This window comes from Etheostoma spectabile, chromosome 20 (assembly GCF_008692095.1).
Source record: "Etheostoma spectabile isolate EspeVRDwgs_2016 chromosome 20, UIUC_Espe_1.0, whole genome shotgun sequence".
NCBI classification, from domain to species: domain Eukaryota; kingdom Metazoa; phylum Chordata; class Actinopteri; order Perciformes; family Percidae; genus Etheostoma; species Etheostoma spectabile.
Window position 1 is genome coordinate 18967612 of NC_045752.1, and position 11668 is coordinate 18979279.

General features: G+C 40.7%; 1 protein-coding gene across 1 annotated transcript in view; it reads left to right on the plus strand.

The window, feature by feature from the left end:
- The first annotated feature begins 228 nt into the window (after positions 1-228).
- The window catches only part of LOC116669962 (isthmin-2), a 23423-nt gene continuing 11983 nt past the window's right edge, over positions 229-11668 (plus strand). Inside the window, exons 1-2 of the mRNA XM_032500132.1 lie at positions 229-771; positions 6490-6738. Coding sequence (XP_032356023.1) covers positions 640-771; positions 6490-6738 — 381 coding nt within the window. The 5' untranslated portion in view covers positions 229-639. The remainder of the gene's footprint in view (positions 772-6489; positions 6739-11668) is intronic.

Genomic DNA, 11668 nt, shown 5'->3' on the forward strand with positions numbered 1-11668 from the left:
GTATACTGTGTATTGATCCCCTGTGGGGAAATTGCAATTATCATTTCATATTCATGTTTAATATGTGAGTTTGAAATCCCACGTATAGGCCTGAGTGTATATCTACTGTGGCATTAATCATTTTTCTGATTCTGATTAGGATTTCTCTGGTGGGCTCGTCTGTAACCTCCCTCCATTGCGTCATCCAGGGCAGGGGGGGTTGCTCCTTTAAAGCCACTAATACAAGCCGGACTGCAACCACAGGAACCGATGACTGTCTCGATGTCACCTCCGAGGACCAGAGGAGGAAACTCCAAACCCCGTGGACATGGTCTAGCCCGCTCTCCGTTCCGTGGGCTACAAGTCAACTCATTGGACACTTCAGCAATTAGGGATTTTTGTGTGATCTACATGTGCGTGAAATGAACAGACCAGTATTAGAAAGCGGATATCGGGGATTATTACAATTAGGGGAACGAGCGACTCAAAGCGGAGCGGCAGCGCGCAGGACGCGCTCGTACGGACAACACGCACGTGTTGCGCTTTGGTTTCTATTCGCCTCTCTGCGCACTGAAATGGTTTGAACACTCCTCTTCCATCCGAGGATACAGGCTGAGGGACTCTGCGTGTTGTAGCATTTGGAGAAGAGCTGTGGTGAAGATGCAGCGGGGGGCAGTGTCGCATCTGTGGCTGCTGGTCCTCACCGTGCTGTGGGTGTCCGTCCGTGGGTTTCCCACGCAGGTCAGGAAGACTTCAGCCAGAGGGAGAAACACCACGGCGTCTGTTCCTGAGGTAAACTATTCACAATCACAATCACAATCAGATTTATTTGCCAGATATGGAGACACATACGAGGAATGTTGCTCACACACGCACACACGAACACACACACACACACACACATACGCACACACACACACACACATGCACACGCACACACACACCTTATAAACAGGAACAATATAGACATGTTGAGACAATAGTGCAATGATGAGTGCAAAGTATACAGGAGTAAATTGTAAGTATGATAGTTAATATTGAGCATAGTGCAAAGGGTGCTGGAATAATTAGTATTATGTTATTATAAAAGTATTATATTACAATATGAACAGTATGAACAGCTCTGAAATTGAGATGGATGAATAAATAAGAACCAGTAAACAGACTGATGTCGGACTGATGCAGGCCATTGAAATGCAATAGCTTCTTTAAGAAAGTGTAGAAAAGACTGGTGCTTTTAAAATGTGTACATATTTGCATAAATAGTTTTTGTATTTTTATTTTTGCCTTATAGGCTACTTAAATGTCATGGGAAATTATTCTTGCATAGCCTGTTGAAATTGCTAATTGACAAATCGTGTTTCTAATATTGATTTGAGTTTATAAATCTTTGATGTGAAAATCAGAACTAGGCTAAACCTAACACTGAGCCTTTTAGTTTAAAAGCCCACAGGTTTTTTTTGTCTTGTTTTGTTCCATCTCTACACCCAATTATATCTAGGGTATGGGTCATCCTTAGACTTTACTTTGTTATTTATTCAAACATTTAGGCCCATACAGAGGAGTGCAGACAAGAACAGGTCCTGTGAACAGATCCTTGTTTGAAGGTAGAGAGATGGAATTCAAGTACTCCCAATGTCCCAATTCAAGTTGATAATCAAGCCTGAATGTGTTAAAAGTTTGAGAAAGTAGAAGCGGCCACAATAGTATAAACAGGATCATTCCCAGTTCGTATTAATACACATTCAAAGATGTCCAGAAGATGCATAATCCCACAGATCGCTGAAGCATCAACTGTTGCTGCAGTTTCAAAGTATAAGCCGTCTTAACAGTTCATCACATTCTTACCTGATGTCTACAACGAAAAGACAAAATATTGTTTTAGAAAATGATGGCATTCTGTCACTTATTTCCAGCTAAGACATCAACATTAAATTAGCATAAACTTTACTATTTTGGTTTGCTATAGCTATATCAACCTAACTGTTAAATCAACTTTACAAGGCAGTGATAGGTCAAACATGTGATTTATAGCTAGTTGTCTGCCCTGATTTTACAGAGTGTGGTCAAGACCTACTCTATCTGTTAAGTATCTTGAAATAACTCATTAGGATTTGATACTGTAAATAAAATTGAATTGAATTTGCCCAAACAATCTACAATGCAAGTTTTGACTTATGGACATCATGACATTTATAAGGCTGGTACACCTGCGTGCACGAATGTACGAGATGTTGGAACTAAAAAGCATGCTAAATGATAAACTTGGCTGAGAAGCTTTATAAAGCCACAGCTTACTCCAGGCAGGAACATAAAGTATAGATGTAGCAGCAGTGACGTCACCCATTGGGTTGTAGACGGCTGTTTTGAAGCCTCGAGTTTGGCAATTTGGCCGTCGCCATCTTGGTTTTTTGAAACCAAACGTGACAACAAGGTGGAGCTGGGGAGGATGACACGGCTAAGCCTGTGTTGTTTATGGTTGCAATGGTGCTGTGCTAAGCTAAACGCTAAAGAGGGAAAGTTGCTGATTTTAAGCTTTCTGAAGCGAGTCGTCCAGCGGAGATTTACCGGCGGGACCCTGCACTGTTCACTTTTCACTTTTGCACTATCATCATTACACACAGTCTACGATAGTCACTCACCTTATCATGGTCATTGCATTTCTGTGAGTGACTTTAATTTAAATTTTCTATCTATCTATCTATCTATCTATCTTCATGTACGGCAGTACAGAAAATTGGCACACCTTCCCTTAAGTTACCAGCTAATGCTAGCTGTAGCTAGCTACCTTGGTTGGCAGAACGCTGAATGAGACATTTTAGGCAACCAAAATGTTCCAATTAATTTTAATAAAGTGAAAGAAATCAGCGAGAGGGTCAAAGTTTGAGATGAAAAGATGGACAACACACAAAAACAAGTTAACGGCTATTTTAATGTACATAGTGCCATGGTGTCATGATTAACAGGTCGGTTTGCAGCCATGCTCCTATAGCATCCCCTGCTTTATTGTCTGCTTTAAAACAAGTAGGACCATAATTTACAAAATGAACATCATGCTAAATGGAAGAAGCCTTAAAGTAGCGCTTGAGGCCGTAGACTCATTATGAAAATGTATACTGAGGAATTGTTTAGTGTTTTTTTTTTCATATACAGTACATTCCAAGAATATAATTGTTTTCAATTTAAAAAGATGTCAGTCAATTATAAACAGTGAGAAGTAGGGACATTTTCTCATAGATTTCAACAGAAACTGACTTCTCTTTGCAACCAGTGGAGTCGCCCCTGCTGGAATTTAGATGGAATGCAAGTTTAAGGCACTTCCACTTTGGCTTCACTTTTCAGGAACCTTCGTCCATTAGAGTCTATGGGCAGGAGCATTACTCAGGAGGAGCTAAGGGACCATTTCACAGACTGACCACCAACTGACCTGAATTTGGCTCCTGATTTATCCTGCTGTGGGAAAAATAACAATTCCCTCTCACAGATTTTTTTTTTCTCCTTTTCCATAATTAAGTTTGCATGCTGCATTGTGTGAGCAGTTGCTTCCATGGCACACTTTACAGCAACATGAGACCTGTACAATGTCTGTACCTGCTGTATTCCAGTTTATATAGTGATATGAAGTACCCCCACTGCAGTTTCAGCCTACATGCAGCCACCAGGTGAAGTAACCTTCACATTAACATGCTCAGACAGAGAGTCTCAGTCAAATTTTATGAATGGACAAATGGCTGGCCAGATTCTTGGCAGAGAGCACGGCTTGACACAGTTTGTGAAGAGGTGAAAGCACGTTGGTGAGTAGTCAATTTATTTAATCTCAACATCAACTACAGTCAACGTAATAAAACGTACCACTGGGAACAACTGTGCAGTCTTTTCAACAGTTTATTATTAAAGGCATTCTTGGTGTTGCATTGCTTAAGGATGGGAGTAGTTGTGCAGTTGTAGTAAGCATGCACACACACACCACACACACACACACACACAGAAACACACACACACACCACACACACACACCACACACACACACACACACACCACACACCACACACAACACCACACACACACAGTTGTTGAGTTATCTAAAAGAATTCCACATCTCCTGCCACAAAAGCTTGATTGGGTCCAGTCAGATGTCTGAAAGGACTACTCATGTTTGAATGGTCTTTGATGCTTTTTAGATTGTCTCCTTACAAATAGATTTTATTTTGTATGGTTTGTTTTGCACATGGACAACGAAACGCTGTAAAATAAAATAAAAAACAGACTGACAATTAGAAAGGGCAGAAAAAGACAAAGATCCCTCCGAGCAACAGTTGAATAAGAAAAGAAGAAATCAGCAGTCATTAGTAAAAGAAACTGGAACCTTAGCATCAAGTTATGTGCAGATTTAAATAGGAACAGGCTCTTGTTACGGTGTCAAGTTTACAATAATGCAGCGTACAGTATAACAAGCTGGAATTAACAGGCTGCTTTAGCAAAACTCTTCTTCAAACTTCACAATAGAAATGGAAGGTCTCCCTCTATGGATTTATAAAGCCTTCCACTGTGGTATTTTCTCTTTTCATTAACAAAAATAAACCCTCTATCAGTCAAGAAACTTCCTTGATCACTGCAGCTGGCTACCATTAAGGTGTACCAAACTGGAATGGAAATCCAACATGTACGTTCCAACAGTATTCTCCTGTGGGACCATCCACTAAATAGAAGTTTGAATCATTTGATTCTAAAACACTTTCAAATGTAAACAATACATTTGGTGTCGGAATTACACGGTTTTATCTCTGTTCAAAAGACATTATTGAAGGAAAGCAGAACAAAATATAGGGCAACAGCTTATTCGTAACTTTTGAACGGCAGAGTATACATGTGCATGTGTGTGTGGTTCATAGGTCTTTTCCTGGCTCCGCTGTTCTCTTCTGGTCTCAGGGCTCCACTCTCTCTTCCCTCAATCTGAGCTCTGTGTTTTTATTAAAGCGAGCGGTTGGGTTCAGTTTGCTCACAGGGAGCCTTGATGCCTGACTCAGGCCAGGGTTGCAGTATGAACTTGGCGTTTTACACACAAACAGCCACTTAACGTATCCAAACTCTGGAAAAAGGAATGTGAACAGGGAGATATTGAGTATGGTTTGCAGGGAGCCCATTCATCGGATAATCAAAGGGGTCCTGAGGGTGCTTTGGCTGCAATAATAATCCTGGATGGACAGTCATCCCTCTCCACTCCCTCCCAAGGGGCACGCTGAAGCCAATGCCACATTTTGCGGAGGGCGTCAAATTCTTGAGCCAGTTCAAGTTGTGTGCTTTATTGTAGAATAGGCTGTGTGGGATGGACTGCTCTCAAATGTCCTGCACCCAAGATGAGGTAAATGAAACTGGATATCATAATCCAAGTATCCGAATGCATGCTTTATGCAATCGTGCAAAAGCGCTGGATTCTTCGCCTCTGCGGGTTTTTAATGAAGGAACATAAGCTAATGATTTCACTTTGCAAATTTGTGTTGAGCCCGTCCACACACAAGTCTACACACATGCAATGTGCATATTCTACATTCTATATGGAAACATATAGACCAAATCACAATGTGTGTTTGTACAGTAACTTCCGGGTAGAAAACTCCTGCATCCTTACATGCAATTTAACGGCGCTGATCCAACAGGGACAGTGAACAACTGGAAATACTCTCATCTTATTCATCTATAATATATGTTTGCTTCAATATCTTAACACTAAAGAAATGGACACCACTCACACTAGCAGTCAGTCTGACCGGCGGCGAGATGTTGCTGTTTGTAGCGCTAGATTTGGTTTATTAAAGACACTAGCAAAACACTAGTGAAACGACAAGTCACTAGGGAAACGTCAGATAGGCTGCACAGCCGTGTTTGACTATACAACTTTAAACATTACATTACTGCTGAAAATGACAAAAGACACAAACAAGTTTTTCCTGATTGTAGAAATCTCCGCAATTTAAATCAATGGCCATTTGTCTACGTGGAAGTGATATACAATCCCTTAAATATTAAAATGATACGCAATACAATTAACCGTGAACTATCAACCAGATCCTTTCCAAAGAGAGGGGGAACCACTCTGTTGGGCGGCCGGAGCTCAGGTGGTAGAGCGGTCATCTACCAATCAGACAGTTGGTAGTTCCATCCCTGGCCCTGCAGTCCCATGTCCAAGTGTCCATGTTCAAGACTCTGAACCCCGAATTGCTCCCAATGCTGTACCATCGGAGTGTAAATGTGTGTGAATGTGTATCTGATAAGCAGGTGGCACCTTGTACGACAGCCTTGGTTACCAGTGAATGAATGAGTGTGAATAAATGGTAAATGGTTCCTGAACTATGTAAAAGCACTTTGAGTAATCATTATAACTTGCAATCACTATGTAAATTAAATCCATCTGATGTTTTTTTTAACTACAAAAACATGCAATCCACTTAATATTTCACCCAGCATGTTGTATTGTAGCCATCATGATCAGCGTCTTTTCCCCCTTCTCAGGTGATAGCAGAGCCTAGTCAAGACGACGGCCACCAGACTCTCCAGGAGCTCCAGCAGGAGAATCTGCTGCAGACTCTTCCCTCTGGTCCGTCGCTCCATAGACCCAGACATCGCTGGTCCCAGGACCTTCACCCCGGTGTCCTCCCACCACCAGAACCTGAGGAGGCCACTGACCGTTTCGTCCTGGACCTGAGGAACTTCCCAGAGCTGGCCAATGCAGACATGGGCTCACAGAACCCCAACATCCAGGTATGCAATATGCATGTCGGTAGAAGGCAAAATGTTTTTGTAAGAGCCGTTTTTTGGTTTCTGTTCTTGTTTATTTGGTTTCAAACTCCCGCCACTTGGGGCAGTAGTTCACTGTCAATTAGACAAGATATTATAACCAAGAGGTGACTGCTCTCAGGTGTTACATTGTATGGAGAAGCAAATTTAACACCCTGGAAAGAGAGCTATAAATGATCACCAGGCTCAAAATCTGACGGAAAGCCCATAAACTGACCTTTGTCAATCTGAAATGAAGACAGATTCAGTAACTGCATGGCACCCACATGATGAGTTTTACAATTGTTAATGTATAAAATCAACCTATTACACAAAAAGTGTGGTAGATGCACGATACGTTTTCGTTTATTTACGAGTGAAAAAAAGTACAGTTGGAACAAAGTGGCTGTATTTTGTGTTGTCATTGGAAACATTGGACATTTTGGCCGTTTCCTTACCAATCGAGTATGGGCGTCACAAACATTTTTTGGACAAACAATATAATTGGAAATAGGTTTAGGCCACTTCTATCACAGAAAGAAGGATTCACAAACCAACCAGCCAACAGTTTGCAGGGCTGCAGACCCGATAAGAAGGAGAAACACAGCAACTTTTAAACATTATCAAAGACTTGGGGATCAACAGGTTTTTGAGATATGCGCCATGCCGACCTTTTACAAGAAGATGGTTGAAGGAATAAAAGAGGTTTGCACGGTCCAACAAGTCCACCACTGGTGGTAACATTTTGAAAACAATTGTATTTTGCACATCTGCTAGTAAACAGGAACATTAGTGGAATATTCACTTTCATTAGTCATGTAAACAGCTTAGTCAGAATATCGTCTTCTTTGGAATAAGGGTTAAAAACTGAACGTTATGTGCGAGTAAATGAAGTCACTGATGTGCAGGTGTTCCGGATTAAACCAGTGATCACGGGAGGAGGGGATGTGACAGTCATCTTCCATCACATTATACTCAGTTCCTGTTCTCAACACCATGTATCTCCCTCTCGCTCCATGCATACCATCTCTGTACACAGCTGGTTTGAGTCAGGACAGAGTCTTGAGTTACCATTATGCAGGACCTTTAACAGTGGGGCGCTCCAACTTGTCCATGAACCTCTGACAGCTACACAGGGTTTTGGTGAAATAAAAGAAAAAAGGGGAAAACTGAAAATATAAAACACATGAGAGGCGAATATAAAAGGTGAAAAGTTTCTTTTTAAGTGTGACTGTGAAGTCAACTTCTGGTGGACTGGCTTGACAAAAAAAAAGTGTTATGACTTGTGGAGTTGATTTACAGAGATGATGATGTGACTCTGGAATTAACGGCCTGCCGGGTCAACAGAGTGAGATGCACGTAACAATTTGGGTTTGAATCTGACCCGCGGCCCTTTTCTTCATGTCATCCCCTCGCTCTTCCCCCTTTCCTGTCTACCTGTTATGTCAAATAAAAAATGCAATACAAAGGCCCCCAAAAAGATAACCTTAACGTTACTTTGTAGGTCTATTCCACAGACTGGATGCTTTCTGCTGAGATGCTTACATTTCATTACATTACATTTCATTTAGCTGACTTTTTTTATCCAATTCCAAAGGGACTTCCATTACGTGCATTCATAAGGGTACAAACTCAGAAAAGCAAGAGGTACATTAGCTTCATTAAGCCAAACTACTGAGTGCCAAATGTTACTGCAATCTTTTGTTAAATAACCGTTTAATATGATGACAACATGCTTGAGGATTATCATGCTACTGAAGTAAGTTAATGTGTTTTACAATGGACATACCAAACCAAGTTTTCTTTTTTTTTCAGCTTTAAATGATCCTAAACTTTGGACACTTTGTCGTTTTCGTTTTTTCTTTGCCGCTCACTATTTCTGCTCTCTTCCTCCATTATGCAAAGTGTATTCTTCATGTCACATGTACACAGCCCGCAAGTACGTTGTGCGACAGTAATAAGTACAAACCACTGAGGCTGTATATAGTTATTTGGATTATACATCAATGATTATCTGTAATTGAATTACCCGAGTTATTTAAGAACTCGTAAGAACTCAGCCCAGTATAGTCCGGACCATCCTCGCTTGTATGGGTCTGGCTGGCTCCTAGCTCCAGATGTTCACCCCATTTGAGCCAGATCGCAGCCTTAGCTCCTCCCTTCCAAAGTAGAGTCTTAACTCTAAAGGTGACCGTTGTGGTGGAAGTTTCTGTTCAGCGAGGGAGGAATTTGTGTTGAAGAATTGACCTTGTTGAAACAAAATAAAGACAGGCTGCAAACTGGACTAAAGGTTTAGGTATTCGGTGGAAGGGTTTAATTGTTTTCTGCAGAGAACAATCAAATGACGAGAACAGCTTTCACAATGCACAGAGTAACAAAGTGGCAACAGTTCTGGTAAATACAATCAGTAATACACCTCCTTATATCCCCGTGCATCTGCGTCAAGAATGACTAGAGCCGTCATTCTGTCTGAGAAAAGAGAGATTTATCTCGTCTGTAGAATGCTTCATGGCTCTAACCTTGTTTACAGTGGAGAAATGTAGAGTCATACCATTTTCAGCTGTCTCCAACCTTGGAGGACTTACTTTAGGAGACACATATCTCAGAGGCACATTTGAAGGATTTACCCACAAGAAAAAATCACTTAATAAATGAACAATTATTTAAAGAAAATCATTGTCTATGTAATTTTCCCATTACACCGTGCTTTTACCTAGCATGGTTGACACCAGACCCTTCTCAGTCAGAGAGTGGGTCTGGGGAAGGTTCATTCACCAACGGACGCAAATGCATCTGGGCTCCAATGGATAGACCTAAAACCCATCGGAGCGATGAAGGAGATGAAGTATTCTGATATATCAGACCAATCCAGTATGCAAGATCGCGTCATCTCGTTTAGATATGAAGGCTTCGAGTGTTGTTCTTTGCTCTTTTTTTTAACAAAAAGGAAACGTTCCAATTGTTCAAGGAGAATCAGTTTAAACCACTTCTCAAAACCCATTTTCATAGTCTTGCTTTTATGTGACGTCTCTTTTCACTCTACCTTTAGTCTCCCATTTTACTATTTCTTTTGATCTGTTTATCTTGTATTGCTATTGTTCTTTATTCTATATTTATATGCTTATTTTGTCTTCTTATAACTTTGTTCTGCGTCTTTTGCCTCTTTTTTTATTTTCCCAGTTTTGTCTTCCAAATCTTTGGCCCCCACTGGTTTTTTTATTCACCTCTTTTGCCTTGGTTGTCTGTAAACTCTGTTTTTAAAAGGAGCTTTATAAATAAAGTTATTATTAATATTATTATTATTATTATCATCCTCTGTGTTCCCTGATATTCGGCATCATGTTGAAATCTCTGTCCTCAGCTGCTGCGTTGTCTCTATAAACCGTTGCCGCTGGAAACATAAGCAACCTGGGTTTTGTCGAGACCTGCGCGCGTGTGTGTGTGTGTGTGTGTGTGTGTGTGTGTGTGTGTGTGTGTGTGTGTACGCACACATGCATGTGTATGACTGTGGGACAGAGAAACAGAGATAATCAGAACCCGTAATCAGTCCATCAGTCCATCCCACTGTGTTTTTTTATTTCTCTCAGTCCCTTCCCCCACTGCACAATAACCCTCTTTCATAAAAAGGAGAGGGCACTTTTAATCTGATCTTCAAATAAACACACTTCTCCTGGAGCAGTGACATCACTTCCCTCATCATGTCTGAGAGCTTGCACCAACATGTAAAGTTGTTACGACATAAATCTTTGTAGAAAGGAGTTTTTTTGCCCTCTATTTGATAGGACAGCTAAATACAGGAAAGTGGAGAGAGAGAGAGAGAGAGAGAGAGAGAGAGAGAGGTAATGACATGCAGCCATGGGCCGCAGGTTGGACTCCAACCTGGGTCGCTGCGGTAAGGACTAGGCCTTAGTACACTGGGCACACGCTGAACCAGGTGAGCTACCAGAGCGCCCCAGAAAGGAGTTTTTTTCTTTTAAATGCACCTATATTATACTGAGGAATTTAAAATGTAGACATTTCATAAAACTGTTGTTAATATTGTGACATGTACTGTACATTTAAGTTGAGTTTTATGATGAGGTGACTGAACGTGAGATAAAATGAGTTAATAAACTGAGAGTATGTCAGGGCTGATTTTTTGGTAGGATCCTTGTAGTCTTGCTTTGCCAGACCTTCCTCAACAGCGCTGCGGAGGAGGGTCTGGCTACTCCACACAGCATTCCGGGATGGGAGAAAAACGTGCTCTGGTTTCTTTAAACCAATCATAAACTGTTAATATTTTGAATTTTTTTTTTTTTAAAACATTACCTTGACATGAATCCAACATATTATTATTTGTGAAAAAAACAACAACACATTGATGATAGGCTTAAATACGGTAGCCAGCCACAGATACAGCTAATAACGATTCACTGTGTCCTTGTGTATGTTTGACATTAAAAAGGGCATGAAAACATGCTGCCAAGTATCATTTTAATAGCCAATGCACTACAAATGTACATAAGCTTTAGGCCGCACTGCAAGTTATTGTAGGCCCAGTTTAATAAGCAACTTTTTTTCCATTTAATTTTATATCTGTGTTATGCCAAACATTTGGCCCATCCCACATGGGATTACAAGACACCACAAACTTATTCAGCAAAAGTCTTCCGGTCGCATATACAAATAATTCAGAGAAATACATAAATACAAGTATATACATAATTATACTGTACATACCTATATACCCACATACATACATACATACAGTATACACACATATACGTACACATACACTTACACAGCACACACATCTTGTATGTAGTAGGGGTCCCTACTCCGTCTCTCTTTCTGTCTGCTAATCAATCAATCAATCAATCTATATAGCACTTTTCATATGTAAATGTAGCACAAAATGCTTCATACGATACCACCC